Genomic DNA, 23,909 nt, shown 5'->3' on the forward strand with positions numbered 1-23,909 from the left:
CAGGGTGGAAAGCAGAGTCCCCCATCATGCAGCCATGAACACTTTGAACATAAATTGACAGAGCTGTGCTCACTCTATGTGATCTAGATGTATTTCCTCACAATTTCTTGGGTTGCTACTAGCAGTAGTCCATTAAAAAACATTTAGCACAACCTGAATAAGTCTCTTACACACCCTTTAGTTTGAGGTGCTGGGAGACCTAGGCACAAACTCCAGCATCAGCCTTATAAATCTCATGAGGCGTGGGGCAGTTTCATTTGTACCTTACAGAACAAGGACTTTTGGGGCCCAGTGTGATAATTCAATGGCTAAATCCTCAGCTTGCAAGCACCAGGATCCTATATGGGCACTGGTTCATGTCGCAGCTGATCCACTTCCCTTCCAGGTCCCTGTTTATAGAATGTAGTGGAGGATGGCCCAAGACCTTAGGACTCTGCACTCACATGGGATACCTGACTCCTAACTTTAGATTAGCTCAGCTCTGTTAGTTGCAGCCACCTGGGGAGTGAAGCAGTGGATGGAGGATCTTTCTCTCTGTCTCTCCTTATCTCTGTAAATTTGCCTTTGTAATAAAAATAAATCTTTTAAAAGTGGGGGCTACTTGTGCTGGTACTGCAATCTCTGGAATAAGTCGCACTCACTCGCAGTATATGCAATTCTCTATCTCTTGCAGGCAAGTGGCTACCATTATTCCCAACACTGACTTCCACTCCGGGAAGTCTGGATAATGATCCCACTGCTTCCTGGAACATTAGCATTGTAACTTCCTTAAATCCATTGCAATCTATCTGGTGAAACCTAGGGAAGAACACGCCTGCATTTCACTATTCCAGTCCCATATCTACAAGTACAAAATATTCTGCATACCTTTTAGTCACCCTGTAGGACTGGAGCAGTTTATTTCTCATCCCCCAGTCCTGGCACTAGAGAGTTCAATGTTATAAGTCCAAGTACCACTTATACTGTAAGCAGGAAATAGAGAAAGTCCAATTCACACTACACAGTCCTGGAGAAAAGCTATTGGTGCTGCAAACCCCAGCATCATTCTAGCTTATGTAAAGGGAGACAGCCCTTTTTGTGTCCCTTAGCACCAAAAATAAGGCCGTGGCTCTCATAATCCCTAGTGTAATTGGCACCAATTTTTCTGGAGACTGAAGATACACAACCTAGAGAGCTCACATTCATCTCAAATTGACATGTCTTTAACTACGAACCGTTATGTGTCTCTTATAGACACATCTGATATGGGTTACATAAAAGAAATAACCTGGAGGTTACACAACAGAGTTCACCTAGAATTAAAGCCAAAGCAACAAATCAAGTTATACCTTATATTCCATCTAACTTGTAAATGCTTTTTAAATAAAACATACTCAATAAAGAATATATTATCTATGCCAGATTATAGACATCAATGTAGGGAAACATAAAGAAACAATGTAACATGACACCTCTAAAAGGACACAATAGTTGTCCAGAATTATATCCTGATTTTAATAAAATTTATAAAATGCCACAAATAGAAATCAAAATAGCAATTTTAAGGAAGCTCAATACAAAGCAAGAGAATACAGAGATAGCTTAAAGAGATATGGAAATCAATAGGTTACATGAGTGAAAAATTCACTAAGAGCATAGAAATAGTTAGAAGCTAAACAGAAATTCTGGAGATTAAAAACTTCAGTAAGTGAAATTAAAACTGTTAAGAGTATCAAGTACAATATAGACCAAGTGAAAGAAAGAATTTCTGATCTGGAGAACAAGGTTTTGAAATAAATTATTCAGACAAAAAATAAGAAATAATTTAAAAGCATGAAGAACGTCCACATGAAACAAGGGATACCTTTGAGTGAACAAATATTGCTATTATGGAGATTTCTAAAGGAGAAAAGAAGGATGTGAAATTTAATAATTGTTGAAAAATTTCCAAGACTTGAAAGAAACATGGACGCCCAGATACGTGAAGCTCTAAGGACCCCAAGAAGATTCAACAACAACAAAAAAGTAAGATCTCTATTGGACATTGTGGGCAAATTGTGCAAGTTAAAATGAGGCAAAGAATCCTAAAGACAGAAAGAGAAAAACATCAAGTGGCACATGGAGGAAAACCAATTAAAATAACAGAAGACTTCTCAACAGAAACCATACAGGCTGAAATACAGTGGGATAACATAATAAAGTTCTTAAAAAGAAAAAATTTACAACCAAAACGTTATACCCAACAAAGCTAACCTTTGGAAAGGAAGAAGAAATTAAATATTTCCAAGACAAGGAAAAAAAATTCACTAACACCACCAGACCAGTCTTAAATTTTGCAAAGAATCCTGGTAAAGTAAAAATGGTCATGACACATATCATTACCAAATTCATGAATAGAGCAGGTATAATCAGTAACTGGTCAACAGGTGTTAGTTCTTACCTGTCAACATTAACCATGTATATAAATGGGTAATACTGCCTAGCCAAAATATTAGAGTTGGGTTCATGGAAAGAAACATAAAATCCAGATCCACCATGACAGCTCAATGGCTAAATTCTCATCTTGCAAGCGCCAAGATCCCATATGGGTACCAGTTCATGTACCAGCAGCTCCTCTTCCTATCCTGCTTTCTGCTTGTGGTCTGGGAAAGAAGTAGAGAATGGCCCAAATGGTTGGGACCCTGCACCCACATGAGAGACCCAAAAGAAGCTCTTGACTCCTGATTCAACTTTTCTCAGCTCTGTCAGTTGTAGCCACTTTTGGAGTGAACCAGTGGACAGATATCTTTCTCTTTATCTCTGTATATCTGACTTTTCAATAAAAATAAATGAATCTTAAAAAAAGAACTAATTTCAATGCTTTTTAAACTAAAGTATTGAACAGGATAAAACTCTCCTAAACTCTTTGTGTGGCCAGCATCACTCTGGTACCAAAAGCAAGCAAAGGCATTGCATAAAAAAGAACATCAGAGCTCCATCCTTGATAAATATAGATGCAAAAATTCTCAATAAAATACTGGCCAATTGAATCCAAAAACCACATAAAAATATCATACATCATAATCAAATGGGATTTATCCCACAGATGCAATGGTAGTTCAACATTTGCTAATCTAATAAACATCACAAATCACACCAACAGAATAAAAAACAAAAACCGTATGGTCAAGGTAATAGACTCAGAAAAAAAAAAAGCATGTGTTAAAATTCAACATCTCTTCATGATTAAAAAGCCCTCTCCAAATTAGGTTTACAAAGAAGATACCTCAAAATTATAAAGGCTACATATGTTGTTTCAGCAACCAGCATCATAATGAATGGGGGAAAGCAGAATGCATTTTCCTCAGAACAAGATGATGATGTCCACTTCCACAACTCTTAGGTAGGATAGTGCTGGACCCGTTAGCAAGACCAGTTAGAGAATGAAATAAATGGCATAAAATTGGAAGAATAAAATCAAAACCTCCAAATTGGCAGATGGCATGATGCTGCACAGGGAAAAACCTAAACACTCCAATGAAGGCAGCAGAGAATGTCCCAGGGCCTTGGGTCCATGCATCCATTTTGGAGAGCTGGAACAAGCTCCTGGCTCTGAGTTTCAGTCTGGCCCATTTCTGGCACTGTAGCTATTTACAGAGTAAACCAGCAAATAGAAAAAAATATCTCTGTGTCTCTTCCTCTTTCTGTGTAACTCTGACTTCCATGTAAAATAAACAAATCTCTAAAAATGTGCAGCTGATTCAGTGATGAGAGGATTATCCATGGGCTAAATGGTGCTGGAAAACTGCATGAAATAGAACCTCGTATCTCACTGTATAAAAGTCAACTTGAGGGCCCAGCGTGATGGCGTAGTGGTTAAAGTCCTTGCCTTGTACACGCCAGGATCTCTTATGGGCACCACTTCTAATCCCGGCAGCCCTGCTTCCCATCCAGCTCCCTGCTTGTGGCCTGGGAAAGCAGTCGAGGATGGCCCAAAGCTTTGGGACCCTGCACCCGCGTGGGAGACCCGGAAGAAGCTCCTGGCTCCTGGCTTCAGATTGGCACAGCTCCAGCCATTGCGGCTGCTTGAGTGTTGCCTGCCATACGCTTCGCTATGCTGTGATGGTGCCCGAATATACATGTACGTCAAGATGGCGCCAGGGCACGGGGTCTAAAGGAGAGACGGGTGAAATGTCACGTAGCCCGTTGAGCACCGCGCATGCGCTTTGTGGCGCATGCGCAGAGAGTAACAACAGGATCAGTGCATGATCTCCACAATGGACCAATCCTCGGGTAAGGTTGGTGCATGATCAGAGCATAACAGTGATGTGCCACCAATGAAATCATAGAAATTAAGCGTGATAGCTGAACAACCAATGAGTTTTGCTCCCTCTTCGCATAAGAGTAACCCGTTTCCCGGGGACGGGGCCTTCCTCTTTCAACTTGTTGAGCGCGCAATAAAGTTTACTGCAGAAGACTCCGAGCGTCCTGACTCTTCATTGCTGGTCAATGGGAATCGGGGCGTAACACTTGAGGAGTGAACCCTGGGATGGAAGATCTTCTTCTCTGTCTCTCCTCTCTATATATCCGCCTTTCCAATAAAAATAAAATAAATTAAAAAAAAAAGTCAGCTTGAGATGATCATTGAGATGGATCTGAGGCCCAAATTAAGACTTAGATGATAAAATTTGTTGAGGAAAATGCAAGTAAAACACTTGAAGACACTGGTATCGGTGACCATATCCTGGATCTGACCCCACTAAGCACAAGATCCCAGATCAAAACTACACAAATCTATAAAAAGCACAGAAGCTTCTGGACAACAAAGCAAGTAATCAATAGCAATGAAGAGGCAGACAACAGAGAAAAACGCTTCACAAACTATCTGACAAACAATGAATAGGTAAGATATATAAGCAACTAAAAATGCTTAACAATCAAAAACAACCAATCCAGTTTAGAAATAGGCAAAAGGTTTCAAAAGACAATTCTCAAAAGAAGAAATAGAAACAGCTAACAAATAAAAAAAAAAAGTTCTCAACATCACCAGCCATCACTGCTGTCAGAATGGCTATGTCCAAAACACACAGTGAAAGGTGCTGAGGGGGCGGGGACCTTTCTCCATATTTTACTCACAGGTAGGAATGTTCATTAGTGCAGTCACTGTGGAAAACATCATGAACAGTCATTTTAAACTAGAAGTAGACTTGCCATGTGATCCAGCAATGCTAACATTGGGTGTATATCAAAAAGTTACGAGCACTTTGTATCAAAGAAATACCTTTACCATCAAGTTTTTGGTAGCACTGTTTATAATCATCAAAATATGAAATAGGGGCTAACGTGATAGTCTAGTGACTGAAGTTTTCATCTTGCATCCACCAGGATCCCATTTGGGTGCCAATTCGTGTCTTGGCTGTTCCACTTCCCATCTAGCTCCCTGTTTTGGCCTGGGAAAGCAGTAGAAGATGGCCCAAAGCCTTGAGACTCTGTACCCACATGGGAGAACTGGAAGAAACACCTAGCTCCTGGCTTTAGATCAGTTCAGCTCCCACCATTGTGGTCATTTGTGGAATGAACCACAGGATGAAAGATCATTCTGTCTCTCCTGCTCTCTGTAAATCTGCCTTCCCAACAAAAATTAAAAAATAAATCTGCCTTTCCAATAAAAATTTACAAATAAATCTTTTTAATTAAATAGATAAATTATTTTTCTGCTGTTCTCCATGCCTACAATGTCAGGATACACTTAAATAGCAGAACAGTGGAATTATGACTGATTGTGAAGGACTGAACTATCTTAATGATATGGGGGAAATTAATTAGGGGAGCTTGGATTCAAGAAGTGGGAAGGGAAGAAACTCCCAACTCCTGGCTTTGGATCGGTTTAGCTCCAGCCATTGGGGACACTGGGGGAGTGAACCCATGTTGCTTCTAGGCTATATTTGCTCTGAACTATGGTCATTAATTTTTACTTCTTAAACTATTTAGTGGGCCATTAGACAGTGGCTATAATGTAAATTAGTAATGAGTTATCTCAAAAATTTGGAAAGGAAGAAAGAGATACAGAGAGGAAGAAGGAGACTGTGAGTAAGGGAAATACTATCCCAAAATTTTAACCATGATCTACACTGAGTCTTCTCTTTGAAAACAAATATCAAGTAAATAAATAACAGACATGGATTATATTTAAGAAGAAATTTCAGGGAAGCCCAAACTGAACAAGGACATCAATACAGCAACGTTAGAGGAAATCGATGTCTTTGATGTCTAAATCTGTAGTACAAAAACATAACCTAACTCTTAGCACATAAATATGTAAAACTTCACACTGCAGCCCTATTAACCTTCTCTGCTTCATGAAAGAATTGCAAAGCATTCTGAAAGGCATGTGGCAAAAGTTGGAAGAGGCACACAACTGGATGCAGATGTTGCTGACAGTTTAGAATTATCAGAAGACTGGATTTTCAAAATAATTATGATTCCTATGCTAACAGTGATAACAGGAAAAGTTAAAAATTCTTTTCTTCACTATGCCCAATCTACTTAGAAGTTCATCAGAGATATTCCTGTTTACAGTATTTCTACTTTTAAACATCTCCATTTTATTTTGAGGTTAACATTATCTCTCCCACAATATCCACCTGTACTTACATGTTGTCCACATTTTTCATTAACTATTACTGTGTTTTCTAGTTGGTTCCAGATTGTCTAACAACAATGTCAGATTGCATGATAGAATTGAGAATTACTAGGAAAAAAGTTCAATAAATCCACTACGTACTAAAGAATAACAGTAAAACCACAGAACTAAAACCATTCAACTTTGAGACTCACTGACAATAATCCAAATTATATTGGAAAAATGGGCAAATGGATAAAAGTAGTATTCCAAAAATAGATCCATAACAGCCAGTTGATCTTTGGCAAAGAAGTATATGCATTGCAAGGGATGAAAATGTAATCTTGCAAAATATTATGATAGAACAACTGAACATCCACATGCAAAAACATTGAACCTAGACTCAGTTTTTAAACTTTTTTTTTTTAATCAACTCAAACACAAAGCTTTGAAAGGATAACAGAGCACCATCTAGCTAACCTCAGATTTGAGGCTGACCTTATATAGATACAGCATCAAAACCATTATGGAGCAATATAAGGTAGAACTTTATTAAATTAAAATTTTCTACTGGGTGAAAAGACACTGTCCAGAAAAATGCAAGAGCAAGTCACAGACTGGACACCACGCTGCTGATGTCATGAAGCAACAGGAATGCTTAGTCACCCCAGGTAAACAGTACAAATACTAGAGATACTAATTAGGCCATTGTGGTCATTTTTACAAAGCAAAACAATGCTTTTTTTTTTTTTCAAAATTTTCAAAAATTTATCAAATTTTTCAAAATTTGAAAGCAGCCAAGCTATTCCTCAATTTTATTTGAAATAAACTGTGATATATCCATACAATGGATACTACTGAGCAGTTAAAAAGAAGAGAGCAAACAAGCCGTGAGGAGATCTGAAGAAAATTTATGGGCATATTACTCATTGAGAAGACAGAGCATTACAAAACTGTACACTGGGAAATTCCAACTATATGACATTCTGGAGAAAGAAAAAGTGTAGACAATAAAAAGATCAATGATCACTAGAGGAAGGAGAAGGATACAAAGGGAGAAATGATTAGGTGATACAGTAGTCAAATGACTGCATGGTGCTGTATTGGTGGAACATGACTGTATTTGTCAATGTACATAGAAAAGTACAATAACAGAGTACATCCTCATTTAAACTATGCACATTAGTTAATAATGTGTAACAATACTGGTTCATCAATTGTGACAAATGCACCACACTAATGCAATATATTAAGGAAACTGTGGAGGAACTCTATGTACTGTCTGCTCAATTTAGCTGTACTCCAAAAATTTCCAAAAATTAAAGATATGAATTTTTTAAAAGTAGGATCATTTAATATGTTTTGAAGACATTTAATAAAATTTAGCATCAGTTCATGCTTCAAAACTCTTAAAATATAAGCGGAGTTCTTCCTTTCTTACCCTTTAAATTTATTCTCTTTTCATGCGGCTTTTGTCAGAATCAGTCTTTTTCATTCACACATCTAGGGGGAAACATAAATAATAATGAGAGCTAAAACTTTAAAAATGTTTATTCTGTTAGGTTCTATTCCAGACTCTATACACAGAAGTGACTTAAATGAGTCCTTAAAAATCCTAGTTATCTCCTAAAACCTCTCTAAGGAACACTGATTCTTTCTCCTGACTACATAACCTGCTCTTTGGCCACTAGAATATCAAGTAATGTGATGACTTTCAATTTCCAAAAGATACCTGCACATTGATAATTAGTTTTTAAAACATAACCCAAGGAAGAAACGTTTATAATAAAAGAAGTGTTTAATACAATTCTGCTTATTATTTCACTTTTAATTACTGTAACAAAATATCAGGGGGCACGGGACCCTGCACAATGGCTCTGTGGCCAAATCCTCACCTATAAGGCCAGGATTTCATATGCACACCAGTTCTTGTCCTGGCTCCACTTGCCATCCAGCTCCCTGCTTATAGTCTGGAAAAACAGTGGCGCATGGCCCAAAGCCTTGGGATGTTTCACCCACATGACTGACCTAATAGAAGCTCTTGGTTACTGGCTTTGGACCACTTAAACGCTAACCACTGTGGCATTTGGGGAGTGAATCAGCAGATGGAAGATCTCTCTCCCTGTCTCTCCTTCTCTCTGTAAATCTGATCTTCCATTCCAATAAAAATAAATAAGTCTTTTTTTAAAAAAATGGGGATTTGGGAATGCAAATTTTATTTGAATGTCAACTACAGTTAAGCATGTGCCGTTTGTTTTTCTTGCTCAGGTTTTGTAATTTGATGGAATGTTTTTATTATAGTTTAATAAATGTTTGCTTTATTTAAAAAAAAAATGGGGCATGGGCCCGGCAGCGTGACCTATTGGCTAAAGTACTCATCCTGAACACGCCAGGATCCCATATGGGTGCTGGTTCTAATCCCGGCAGCTCCACTTCCCATCCAGCTCCCTGCTTGTGGCCTGGGAAAGCAGTCAAGGATGGCCCAAAGCTTTGGGACCCTGCACCAGCGTGGGAGACCTGGAGGAGGTTCCTGGTTCCTGGCTTCGGATCAGTGCAGCACCGGCCGTTGCGGCTGCTTGGGGAGTGAATCATTAGAGGAAAGATCTTCTTCTCTGTCTCTCCTCCTCTCTGTATATCTGACTTTGTAATAGAAATAAATAAATCTTAAAAAAAAAAAATGGGGCAGCCCGCCAATGTGATCTGGAATTGGTGGTGGGTCGGTCCTGGCCAAACTATAGCACCCACTGGCAAATACCGAGGTGAGGCAAGCCATGCTGGGCTGCAGCACTCAACCAGCACACGTGAGATCTGGGGAGGAGCAGCAAAGTCAATAGGAGGGGGCTGCGAAGAGCTCCCCCGCTGGGCCACCCCTCCCACTGGAGAGTGTGAGTTGGGGTAGGGCAGACCAGGAGAGCAGGGTTACAACACCTGTAGGCCTCATGTGAGCTGGATTGGGGAAATGTCAGGTTGGGTTGACTGTTCCTGCTGGTGCATTTATAAGTCAGGGTGGGAGTGGGTTGGCCAAGCTTTGCCGAGGCATCAGCTGGCAGAGGCTACCATGGGGGGCAAATTCTGTCAAGTTAAATTGCAGTACCACCTGAAGAGTGCAAGATCCGGGAATGGGAGTAGATCAAGTAGGGAAACAGTGAGTTGCCATTCCGACTGATAAGCATGAGAACCAGGACTGGGGCAGGTGTAACTAGACAGAGTGTATATATTGGCAAGTAAGGGAACCAGGGCAGGGGCAGCATGATGGGGGTTATAGTGAGTCGCTCTGACTAGGTGGTCACTCCCATTAATGTACGTGAAGGCCAAGTGTGTGGCGGTCAGGATCTGGCTGGGTTGCAACACCCGTTGGTAGGTGTAGAAGACAGGGCTACAGACAACTGACTCAGCAATCACAACTAACAGTGTGCACGTAGGTCGATTTGGACGATGGACTGTGCCAGACCCTATATTGGCAGACACACACAAGAATCAGGAATGGGATCACCTCAGATGGAGTTTCTTTGGGGATTCCCCCAACTCAATTGCTGGACTCAGAACTCCAGCCATGGAAAGAATTGCAGGTTCCAGGGTCTGATCATGGCCTGCATGTGCCAGAGCTGGGCCTCCTCAGTGGCCTAGATGGAGCAGTGGACAGCATATCCAGGTGTACATGGAGGATATGGAAGTACATTGGAGTCTGTAGGAAACACATGGTACTACAACAGAAGATGGAAGACAGAACAAATTGATCAACTACCCCAGCCAAGTGTTGTCAGTGAATATCTGGGCAAACGGAGACTTTAAGGTGGGCTATGTCAACCAGTGGATTCTGGAGAGATTTCACCATGCTTAGAGTGGTGAGATTAGCAGTAATTCAGAACTGTTGAACTATCGAAACCTCCTGAGCAGGACCCTCGGAGCATGCACCCCATTGGGAACCCTGAGGTGGTTTCAGGTGGTTGTCCTCCATCTCAGCATGCAGAGATGTTTGGGAGGCTGGGTGTGGCTTCTCTCCTTATCTGCTTCCTTCCCCCAGATTTAGGGAAAAAAAATAAGAGAGAGAGAGAATGCTGAAATGGTGATCTCACCCACCCTCCTGTAACCCTAGACCCTTATCACCCTAATCAACTATGTAAAAATCGTCAAAAACTGAAATAATTAATGGAAAAAATGGGGCAGATAACTTTGTCTCAAGTTTCTCTTCACTTAGTAGAAAACAAAATTCAAAGAACAGAAATGCATTGCACAAGATTGGTGATCAAAAAGTGTTGAAACTATAAATTGCTTACAGTTATAAAACCTATTTTTACCTCAGAAAAATTTCAAATATGCATTAAATTGTCATATATGGAAATGTATGAGAAAACCTATGAAACTTCTCTGGCAAAAAATGATGGGCATCTTGAAAAGCAATACTTTTCTTCCTTCCTTCCTCTTGGTATTGACCAACGACCTTAAAACAAACTGAAAGTTGCTTGTTCAGAAAAGTATATGGAAACATTAAAAGAACATGCTGGTAAACAGGATGGGAGGCTGACATTTCCCACAGTATCTACTCCCAACCCGAGTTGTAGCATTGTTATGAAGAGCCTGGGAGTTTTCTGCCCTTTGTGATCCTGCCTTGATGGCTTGGCTGTGGGCTGTGTGGATTCTAGGCCTGACACCCAGCAGGACACCTGGCAGGTCACGTAGGCAGACCACTCCTCAGGAAGGAGGTACCTGGTGTTTGATAAGATCCACCACCCTATAGCTCATCGATTTGTACTTTTTGAAAGTTGCTAGTTTCAAACCCACCAATAGAAGCCTGCTAGATCATGACTGTATAATTAATAGCCTGAAATGTATAAAAACTGGGGAGCTTGGGCTCTAGGGGTCTTTCTCTCGGGCTCTCTCTCTGGCTTGCGGGCTTGCTGTTTGCTAGCCCTGCGGATCCTGCAGGCTGCCCCTCCCTCGCCCAGCCATGCTGGGCTGGGGGAGGTGGCTGGGAGACGTAGGTTAGTTTGAATAAACCACCTTTTTGCCTTAGCACAGACTTCAGGCTTGATGATTATCTGGGGATTTCAGAAACCGGCACAACAGTTATTCTCTGTGGTTTTGAAGCTGGTTATCATCAGCATATTCCTTCCCCCCCAGATAAAAGAGGAACTTCAGTGCTCATTCTCCCCATTTCTGCTGCAAGGTGAAGTGCCAAGATAATAAAAAGCAAGTCATCCCCACCCCCACTCTCACCTGCTGCTTCATGCACAGAACTTCTTACAGGGTATAAGTATACATTCTGGTAATCGGTGAATAACAATTGAACCTCACTGGTAAAGGATAATCCCTAAGAAGTCAAACTTAAAAATACATTATTTAAAAATATATAAACAAGGATTCTGGAGATGTAACACTATTTAAAAGGAGATTTCTGGGGTCAGTGCAATGGCTCAACAAGTTAATCCTCCACCCTGCGACCCCAGAATCTCATGTGAGTGTCCATTTGTGTCCTGGTTGCTCCACTTTCAATCTGACTCTCTGCTTATGGCCCACCCACATGGGGAACCCAGAAGCGCTTCTGGTTTGGGATTAGCTCAGCTCTGCCCATTAAGGCCATTTGGAGAGTAAACCAGTGGATAGAAGATCATCTGTCTCTGTCTTTCTCTATGTAAATATGCCTTTGAAATAAAAATTAAATATATCTAAGAGTGTGTGTGTGTGTGTGTGTGTGTGTGTGTGTGTGTGTGTGTGTGTTGGGGGGGCAACATGATGACTCAGTGAACTAATCTTCCACCTGCAAGCACTGGCATCCCATATGAGTGTTGGTTCATGTCCCAGCTACTCCTCTCTCCATCCAGCTTCTTTTTTTTTTTTTTTTTAAAGATTTATTTTTATTACAAAGTCAGATATACAGAGAGGAGGAGAGACAGAGAGGAAGATTTTCCGTCCGATGATTCACTCCCCAAGTGAGCCGCAACGGGCCGATGCGCGATGATCCGATGCCGGGAACCAGGAACCTCTTCCGGGTCTCCCACGCGGGTGCAGGGTCCCAAAGCTTTGGGCCGTCCTTGACTGCTTTCCCAGGTCACAAGCAGGGAGCTGGATGGGAAGTGGAGCTGCCGGGATTAGAACCAGTGCCCATATGGGCTCCCGGGGCGTTCAAGGCGAGGACTTTAGCCACTAGGCCACACCGCCAGGCCCTCTCCATCCAGCTTCTTGATTGCGTCCTGGGAAGGCAGTGGACGATGACCCAGAGCTTTGGGATCCTGTGCCCTCATGGGAGAACTGGGGGAGGATCCTGCCCCCTGGCTCCTAGCTTCAGATCAGCTCAACGCCAGCCATTGTGGCCACTTGGGGAGTGGCCTGGTGGATGGAGGATCTTTCTCTCTGTATCTCCTTCTCTCTGTGGATCTGTCTTTCCCGATACAAATAAATTGATCTTTAAAAAAAAAGATTAAAGGAAAGTATGACAACAGTAATTTCACAAATAAAATTGCAAATAAATAGAGATTATTTTTTAAATAATGGTATAAAATTTTAATAAATGAGCTGATGAATAAATTTGAGAGTCCAGTGCTGGCATCCCATATCGACTGCCAATGGGCGTTCTGGCTGCTCTGCTTCCAATTCAACTCCTTGCTAATATGCCTGAGAAAGCTTTCGAAGATGCCCACATTTTTGGGACCCTGCCATTCACAGTGGTTACACAGGCGAAATTCCTTGATCTTGAGTTCTGCCTGGACCAATCCTGGTCACTGTGGTCAACTGGGAAGTGAATCAGTGGATGGAAGATCTCTCTCTCCTCTCTCTCTCTCTCTTCTTCTTCATCTTCTTTTTCTTCTTCATTTTCTCCTTCTTTCTCTCTGTCTTACACTATGCCTTTCAAATAAATAAGATAACTATTTTTTTAAAAATAGAGCTGGCAGTAGAAATGATCAGTAACCAGAACTCATATCATGATAATTTATAAAATGTTAAGAATAAGAAATAAAAATAAATAGTCCTACTGATAATATATGGGATGCTATTAAGAAGACCAACATATGATTAATGGTAGTATCAGAGAAGGTGAAAGGAAAAAAACATAAATGAAGAGTCTAATAGTTTTCAGGTTTGATGAGACAATATTAATCCAAGAATCTTAACAGCCAAATATCTGAATGAACTCTCAGGAGGATTACTGCAGAAAGTCATGCCCAGATGCTTCATTGCCAAGATGTTAAAAGCCAAAATAGAATGAAATCATGAATCTAATTATAAAAAAAAAATCATCTCATACACATCTAAGAGAATTCCAATCAAAATAATCATTGAATTATCATCAGAAAAATACAGAAATGAGAAGCCATTAAAATGACACATCTCAAGTCCTGAGGCAGTTGCCACTCAAGAACCCTGCATTCATCAAAATCATCTTTCAAAACTGATTACATAGAAATCCTAGGTGAAATAAACAGAGTTGTTTGCTAACATCTGTTGTATAAGAATTACTTTAAAAATTTCTAAGCTGAAAGAGACATCTGATATAATTTCATCCAATGGGAAAAACAAGAACAAAGCTGTTGTACTGGTAAATAATAGCCAACCATAAAAGATAATTTACCTACATGTTCTCCACATTTATTAAATAAAATTTAAATGAGACATTAAGATTTCCCTTTCTAAGATAACAGAGAAGAGTTTTTCATTATTCTCTTTAAAAGTACAGTTAAAACCTTAGGACATCATATTTGAAACCAACAATATCAATTTCAAAGTTCAAGATAAGGAACAAGATTATCTATGGACTACAGAAATGAGGAATTATGATGATGAGATGTTATGATATGAGTTCCTTTTTGCCTCGTACAACCTGGGCTGATAACTGGAATAACTAGAAACCTGGAAGTGCCAATGGGAACAGACAAAAATGTTTTGAGAAAAATTGGCTTTCTCTGATCCTAGGACAAGGAAAAGGCAGCCTACAGGGACATAAAACTTTATAAGAATAACTACATCGTTCCAACAAAATGCCACGGAGAAAAAACTGCTTTCTCAATCCCACCACTGCTAACAAAGACCATCTTTGCTAGGTGTTAATGAAACACTTTAATCTCTCACTGGAACAATGACAAAAAGAATACATGAACAACTAGGAATTTGATCACTGATAGGCATGAACAGCACTCTTCCTTGTAGACTCAGCGCACACCAGCTGCAGAGTTTGCACTTCTGCCATTTGTAGTGCTAATAAGGGTCTTATATCCCTACCTAAAGGGAGTACAGGGGAAAGCTATCTTAAAAATCAAGATTTTTTGCCACCATTCAGCATTGATAAAGACATCTACAATTTCAGTGGAACAAGATATAGTGAAAAGGCATGCCTCCACCTATACCAACTAAGGTAATGCCAGCTCAGACCCAGTGGGATGTCTGAATGACAACCCTCATCAAACCCAAAACCCCCTAAAACTCTATTGTCAACGGAAGCTGAGAAGAGAACCTGGACATCTGTCAAAATGGTAACAACCTCTCCAGCCAAAAGAAACATGTCAGACATCTACTAAAGTACAGTTTAAATACTAACCAGATTTTTATAATGTAATACTCAAAATGCCATTGAATTGAAATTAAAAGCCATTGACTGCGCCAAGGTTCTGAAAGACTTCATACTGAATAATAAAAGATAAGGAATAGATGGACATGGCACAAATTCCAGAATTATTTTATAATGAATTTAAAGAAATCATCATAAAAATTCTAATGAGAATTAATATACTTAAAATGGGTGAATAAGCAAAACAGCAAACAAAGCATTGGCAAAGAAATATGAAATATACATAAAATCCAAATAGAAATTTAGAGCCAAAATCTATGATAATCAAAGTCTTAACAACTCAAAGTTTAGGCTCACTAAAGTTTAGGCTCAACAAAAGAGAAAAAAACTTCACAGAGCAATTTGTGAACTCAAGCACAACGAAAAAGAAAGTACTTAATCTGACAAAATGAGAGAAAAGAAACTTTAAAAAGTGTATACAGTAGATTTATAACAAAAGATCTAGTGTTTATCTCATCAGAATCCCAGAGAGATAAAAAGCTAAGACTAAAATATGAAGCGTGAATGACATTTATGAAAATTTGCCATAATCCCTAAATCTCAACATAAGAACCCAAAAATGTTATAAATGGAATAAAGTGAGGAATACCCAAAAAATCATGAGAGTCAAACTTCCAACAATGAAACACAGACAAAAGATCAGAAGCAACCAGAGATGTGGTGAGAACATTCATGCCGCAGGTCTCTCCTCAGGAAACTGCACAGGGAGAGTGAAACCTGCATAGTATGTTTTGAGGCTGAAAGAAATGAGCTGTCCACCAGAATTCTAGTGAGTAAAAATAACCCTCAAAAATAAAACACCAGCATATTACCCTTAAGGAATGAATAACACATGTTCTCTAAGCTGAAAGAGAAGTAAAGAGGATTTCTTGGAATATCCAGAAGGAAGAAAGAACATAATGAACAGAAATAGAGAAGTACTGTAGACTTTCCTTCTCCTAATTTTCTAAATTGATAGTTTAAACAAAGGCTAAGGCATTGCTTCATATGGTTTTCAAAGCATCTAGAAAACAAATTTTTAAAAAATACATTATGATCAGAGAAAGTTACTTCAATCATAGTTATATGCATCTCCATAAGAGACACAATGACATAGAATTACATACATACACACATCCCTACACACACAATGTACTTCTTCATATTTTTGTCATACTACATAAAATGCACCTCTCGAATGAAACTTAACCAAACAAACACAACATCTCCTGAATTATATTTGTAATCATGTTCCTATGACACACTACAAGGTGCTCATTGCCCTGATACCAAAACCAGAGACATTACAAAAAGCATGACATTCATTCAGGAATTCCAAGATGACAAAATAGGGAAAAGATGCACGGATTTTCTCATGCATGAGAAAAGCAGGGGAAGGATCTTAATTCCTGGAATAGTTGGAGAGATAGTTATCAATGAAAAGTCTATAGAAAGAAGAGAGATTCCATGAATCAATGAACATACAGCAGTTTTCAGGTTGCCAGCAGCAACTCCTTCAGTCAATGATTAATGGAGAAGCCACCTTCCCAGAGTGAGGTGAGGAGTCTGAAGAAGCCTGTGCTTCCCTGATAATACTGTCTAAGGAAATCTCGTTGTCCCTACTAGTTTTGAGTCCAGGTGGACAAGTTAGAGGCGAGCCAGCTGCTCACTTAACTCTGTGAACAGAAACCACATTGGTTTTCTCCCTCTCCCCACCAAAAACACCCAGTGACCTGCAGAGGAAATACCCTCTTCCTGTAACAAGGTAAGGGGAGCCTGCTGTAGCAAGTGAATCTCTGATTATTCCTGACAAAGAAATCCATTCTCCCTATTGATTGAGTCTGGGCAGATGAACTGGTGAAGGTCAGAATGACCAATTAACTCTGTGAATGCAGGGACGAGGGCCGTCATGGATTTCCGCTCCTTTCTCCATCAAGGTACCTGGTGAACACAAGAGTGGAAGGAGCACCATCTTCCCAGAATAAGGTGAGTAGAGGTTGCTATGGCCTGAGTGCCTCTGGTGGAACTTGTCATGAGAAGGAATCCATGGTTCCCACTGTCTAATCTGGCAAATGGAGCAGTCACTTGACATGAGCCTCCCCTCTCCTTCTGCCACTGAAACACCAGATTCAGCTCAACCGTCATGCAGGCAGCTGGCTCCAGGGATGGATGGCTCTCTCTTTGGATGAAGATGCTTACAGCACAGAGAGGGGATTCCTTTCATCCCATGACTTTATGAATCCTGCACTCCAGGATTGTGAGAATCTTGAGAATGTTCTCTAGGATATGAAACTGACAAAGGCATGAGCTCTGGCTAAGTCTTTGGGCAACTGCTGAGTAGGAATCTGGAAGCTCAGAAATGCCTTGGTGAGGACATCACACTAAGAAGTACATGAATTCTTGGAGTTGTTCATGCATCGGGTTGAGTGGAGAGGGCAGGCATAGTGAATTCTCCTTAGAAGAGTTGGTTTAGCTTGGCACAGAGAAGAGGAAATGTAGCAATCAAGCCAGCCAGGGCAAACATCGCCATTCCTCTCTTGACTGCAGATACACCTTGCATAACCTGGGTATCACTCTTCACTTCAGCCCCTCAAACAAGTTCTGTCCAGAGCTCCCAGGCCCCACCTAGCATCCAACTCTAACTATCCAGAAAAGGTTCAGAATTTCCATTAACCTGGAGGATATTCTCCAAAACAAATATTTTATAGAAGATTCCAAACAGTGTTTTCTAAGATGTGTAAAAGTAAAATATATTTAAAAAAACATAAACAAGGAGACAATATGTCTTCCCCAAAAGGACGTGATAACACTTCACTAATAGGCTGTGAAGATGAACAAATACTTGAAATACCTGGAAAAAAATCAGAACTGTTGTAAGGTTACTCAGAAACACACAAAGTCAATTATATGAGTTAAAGAAATATGTGGAGAGATATGAATGAGAAATCCTATTGGCAAATAAAAATACTGAAGGCCATTCAAACTGAAATAATAAATATGAAGAATTCACTATGTGAAGTAAAAATAATAATGATAGTAATAATAACAACGTAAGCCTAAACAGCACACTTCGGTAGATAAGGAAAATACCCAGGCTGGGAGAAAACGTTTTTGAATAACTTAGGCAGAAAAAGAACAAAAATTTATAAAAACCAGAAACAATGTTCTGTATCAATGAGATATATCAAGCAACAAAATATATGTGTCATAGGAGTTCCTGAAGGTATTGAAAAACAGAATGACTTAGAAAATCCATATAGTGGAGTAACAGCATAGAAGTTTCCTAATCTGGACAACAATAAGAATATCCTAGTGTAAAAAGTACATAAAACCCCAAATAGGCTTTGCCAGATATCTTCACCATGTCCCATTATAATAAAACTTTGAAAGTAAAACTTAGGAAAAGTCCTAAAGCGTGCAAGACAACAAGGCTATATTATGTTGCCGAGATTTTCGATTAGTTTGACAGTATATTCTCATCAGAAATCCTACAGGCAAAAAGAGAATTGAGATATATAATTCAAATCTTTAAAGGAAAGAAAGTTGTCAGTTCAGAACATTATACCCAGCAAAGTTCTCATTCAATAATGAAAGTCACATAAAGACCTTCCAAAATAAAGAAAAACTAAAAGTATTTGACACTACCCAGTCAGTCTTAAAAGTGGTACTAAAGGGTATACTATACAGAAACAGAAAGACAACCAGTTGAAAATTGGCAAAACCAAGTCATTACTTCCCAGGAATAATACAGAATGTAAATGGACTTAGCACTCCAATTAAAGGATGAAGGTTGGGCAAATTTATATGAACATGTTAATTTTAGGAATTAATAAGTAATGTGATTCCCTTTATCATGCTTGCCACGTTTGAGGTCTTCAAATGCTAGTTTCCTACCTTTTCTCTTCTCTCTTCACACACACACACACACACACACACACACACAGTATAAGAGTGAATTGGGATGTGGAACCTTTTAAAGGTTTGTTTCTAAAACCCTGGTTCTGTGAACCGGGCTCATCCGGCCCTTAAGCCTAAGCTCATCTCTTCTGCAATTTCTCTCTATTCTTCCAAAACACTTGCATCCTCCACTAAGATTTTACTCAAAAATTTGGTGGATATGTTGCAGATATTCTCTGCTCCAGTCTTTTTGGGTATAGGATGAGGAGAGCAGGAGAAGAATATTTCCTAAGCTGCAGAGGGATCTGATAAGAGAAGGAAGAGAGATGATGGAGATTTCACCTTTTCGATCTGCTTTTTGTCTTTCTTTTCGCAATAAGATAAAGCCACATTACAAAGGAGCTAAGGGAATGTGTCCAGGTACTTCTATTGGGCATATAATAACAGGAAAAGCAAGTATAAGGTCTTGTACTTTGCAAGTTCATCCACAGTCACATAAGATAAGACCACATCATGGATACCAGGCATGGCACAGTTGGATGTCACTATGCTTGTCCTTCTATAACAACCACACTTTTCCAGTTTCTGTGTGAGCTATGCTCTATCATCTTATTATACTCCTTTATTTTCTTATCCAAATTCAACTTGGTTGAATAAACAACTCTTGTCTCATACTCGTTCTTGACTATTCCAAGTAGAACTGAGGGTTCATTTCCTTGTGCCAAACCTTCCCACAGCAGCAACTCTTACTTCCATAACCTTCCTTGTTGTGCACCTATCACAGCTTCTACACACTGAAGCCCTAGGGTTCTTAGGAGTACAGATTTTCTCTTGCATAGAATAGTAACTGGTACATTATATTTTGTACTATTATTTATAGTAAAAATACTATTTCTTATTGGAGGAAATCTGAATTTTAAAAATTAAAATAAATAATAATTATCAATATATTAATGGTATTTGCTAAGTATGGGACAAAAATGAAGTAGCAACCAACCCAGTCTGAAAGTGTTAGGGAATAAAAGAGAATGGAAATGACAATGAGGATGAGGATGAAGATGAAGAAGACAGCCCCAATCATTATGAACTATGGAGGACAATATCTATGTGTTTATAGCATTCTCTCCTTTAGCAACTCCTCTTTATCCTTATGGAAGTACCCTTTGTTTCTCAAATTTTCCAGGAGTTTTCTAATGTAAAATTTTATATTGTTTCATGAGACTATTAAATTATTAGTTATGATATAATGGAATTTCAATATAATAGTTACTTGTTACTGTGACTCTAGCTATTCTAGATCAAGAGACTTTAGCGCTTGAGTAGATCATAGACTTCTTCAAAACCTTGATTTTAAAAAATGCACATGTGCCTCTACTCACAACATTTTTTCATACAATTGCAGAGAGCTTGAAACCCCACTGAAGCCAATGGAAGATCTCTTTGGAGACCTAGCAACATCTCTTTAAAATCTTCTCTAAAGATACATGAGCTGCAGCAGATCACTACTGAGAAGTTGAACTATCCTATTTTTGTGCCCTGTCTACCAAAGGACAGGAAATTAAAATTTAGGAGAAAATGCCAATGATTCCTACGATTCTTGACCTCCAGTAGTCTGTTGAAAAGAGAACAAATCATACGTGACCAAAAACGTGTTTTAAGCCTGCTTGCATTCTTGAAAATTATGAAAAAATCGTAAGTCAGAGAACGAAGGTTGAAACTGAAGTAACTTACTTACAAACTATAGGGATGTGTGAAAACATGCCGCCACACCAGGGATTTTGCAGCGTGTCTGCTCGTTCTGTCTCATAGTGGAGATACATAGAAAAGTCCTTTTTTGTGTTATGTTTTATTTACATAAAGGTAATAGAATTCATGTTCTTCATATATAAAGTTTTAAGATTGTGATATCCTGTCCACTGTCTCTCCCTCACTTACACGCATCCTCCTTTCTTATTTTTGTTTCAGTTTTTACAATGTCATACTTCCAATTTGCAATCACAAGCTTGCACCTCCACTAAGGAAACAATTCAACCAGTACTAAGTAGAAAGACCACTGTTCCTCAGAACAGGCAAGAGCTACCAACAATAATGAAATATCAAGATTTCAATTTCACCGATACACATGGCATCTTTGTACTCTGTATTAGTCATCACAAATCATAGAAAACATGATACTTAACTTTTGGGGACTGGCTTATTTCACTGCATAATTGTCTACAGTAGCATCCACTTTGTTGCAAACGACATTCTTCATCTGGCGGAATAGTATTCTCTCATGTGTAGATCACATTTTTACCTGGGCACCAGATCTGGACTAATTCCATGTTGTAGATAATATGAATTGAACTGCTGTAACAATGGGAATACAAATAGCCATTCCATTGCTAACTTCATTTCCTTTGGGTAAATTTCAAGGAGTGAGATGACTGGGTTATTGAGTAGATCCGTTTGCAGATTTCTGAAGAATGTGCATACTACCTTCCATAACAGTTTTACTAGTTTACATTCCCACCATCAGTATATTAGGGACCGCATCCTCATCAGCATTTGTTATTTTTTAAAATTTTTTGCATGATTGTTGCAGCTTTATTAGCATTCCCTAATGACCTGCAATCCTTTTCATGTGTTTGATGGCCGTTTGATTTTCACGCTCTGAGAATATGTCTGTTCATATCCCTTGCTCATTTTTTAACTTGATTGTTTTTGCTGCAGTTGAGTTCCTCACCTATTGTGGATATTAATTCTTTATCACATGCATGATTTGTAAATATTTTCTTCTATTGTGTTGATTACCTCTTCATCTTAATGTGTGTTTCCTTTGCTGTGCAGAAGCTTCTTAGTTTGGCATAATGTCATGTCTATTTTTCCTTTTATGACTTGTGCTTCTGGGATCTTACAGAGGAAGTATTTACCTAGGCCAATCTCTTGCATTGTGCCCCCATATTTTCCTCTAGCAGTTTGATAGTTCCAACTCTTTCTCTTTAACCATGGATGCAATGTGGGTTGATTTCTGTATAGGATGTAAGGTCTTGACTTCCACATGCAGAAATCAGATTTTTCCTATGTCAGGTGTTGAAGAGAATGTCCTTTCTCTAGGTAAAGATTTCTAGTTCATTTGTCAAGTATTATTGGTTATAAATGTGTGAACTAACTTCTAAGGTTTCTATTGTATACTGTGTATCTACACGTCCATTTCTGTGCTGGTACTAGGCTGCTCTTAAGACATCTAAAAATCTGGTATTATGGGGACTGGCGCCATAGTGTAGTGGTTAAAGTCCTCACCTTGCACGCCCGGAATCCATATAGGTGCTGGTTCTAATCCTAGCATCCCTGCTTTCCATCCAGTTCCCTGCTTGTGGCCTGGGACAGTAGTTGAGGACGGCCCAAAGATTTGGGACCCTGCACCCACGTGGGAGACCCGGAAGTTGCTCCTGGCTCCTGGCTTCGGATTGGCTCAGCTCCAACCATTGCAGCCGCTTGGGGAGTGAATCATTGGATGAATGATCTTCCTCTCTGTCTCTCCTTCTCTCTGAATATCTGCTTTCCAATAAAAATAAATAAATCCTTTAAAAAAAATCTGGTATTGTGATGCCCATACCCTTGTTTTTGTTGTTAAATTTGCTTTAGCTATTTGTGTCTTTTGTATTTTCACATGAAATTTTAGGATCATAGTTTCTAGATTGAGAAAAATGTCCTTGCTATTTTGATTGGGATTGCATATGCAAATTGCGATGCATAGTATGGACATTTTGATGATATTGATTATTCTAACCCATGAACATAGAAGACATTGCCATTGTTAATGTCTTCTGAATCTTCCTTTGTGTTTTGTGATTTTCATTGTAGAGCTCCTTCACATCCTTCAATAAATTTATCACAAGGTATTTAAATCAACTCATCTAAAAATATTTTTTATCAGACATTCATTGTTTATGTATACAAATCCTATTCACTTCTCTGTGTTATTTTTATATCCTACAACTTTCCAAAGCTCTTTTATGAGTTTTATTCTTACTGGAGTTTTTTGGGTCATTTATCAATAGGATCATATCTTTAATAAACAGGGATCACTTGACTTCCTCCTTTGTAATTTGTATCCCTTTGATTTCTTTCTGTTGTCTAATGGTCTTGACTAATACTTCCATGAGTATATTGAATAGTAATTGTGACAGTAGGCATCCCTGTTTGATTCTGGATCTTAGTAGAAATATTTGCAACTTTTCCCATTCAATGTGAAATTGCATGAGAGATTATCATATATTACTTTGATTATATTTAGATATTCCTTTTATACCCAATTAGCTTAATAGTTTGTCATGAAGAAATGTTGTAATTTATGTCAAATACTTTCTTTACACCTCTGGAGATGCTCGTGTGGATGTCATTCTTCAGTTTGCTAATATGGTGTATCATGTTTATTTATTTGCACATCCCCGAGATAAATCCCACTTCTTCCAGGTGGGTGAGCTCTTTGATGCGTTTTTGAGTCAATCAGCTATTATTTGAAGATTTTTACACATATAATGATCAGTGATATTGGTCTATAGTTCTCTTTCATTTTTGTATCATTTTCTGGCTTTTGAACTAAGGTGATGAGGGACTAATAGGAGTTTGAAATTATTTTCTCCCTTTCAACTATTTTGAATAGTTTAAGATTTAGGATTAGTACCTCTTTAAAATTCCAGTAGACATCAACAGCGAAGCCATCCATCCTGTAGGGTCTTTGATATTGATTCAATCACTGTATTGGTTGTTGGCTTACTTAGGTTTTCTTAACTCATGTATTTCCTTCCCTGCAGTTTTTAGTAATCCTATAATCATTATTTTTAAATCATTTCAGTCATATTTGTCAGTATCTTCATCTTCACAGTCTATTATTGAAGTATTGCTGTG

General features: G+C 38.9%; 1 protein-coding gene across 1 annotated transcript in view; it reads left to right on the forward strand.

Moving 5' to 3' along the window:
* The first annotated feature begins 4,177 nt into the window (after window positions 1-4,177).
* Window positions 4,178-23,909, forward strand: part of APCS (amyloid P component, serum) — a 29,478-nt gene continuing 9,746 nt past the window's right edge. Inside the window, 1 exon segment of the mRNA XM_058656155.1 lies at window positions 4,178-4,251. Coding sequence (XP_058512138.1) covers window positions 4,178-4,251 — 74 coding nt within the window.

This window comes from Ochotona princeps, chromosome 2, assembly GCF_030435755.1.
Source record: "Ochotona princeps isolate mOchPri1 chromosome 2, mOchPri1.hap1, whole genome shotgun sequence".
Taxonomy (NCBI): domain Eukaryota; kingdom Metazoa; phylum Chordata; class Mammalia; order Lagomorpha; family Ochotonidae; genus Ochotona; species Ochotona princeps.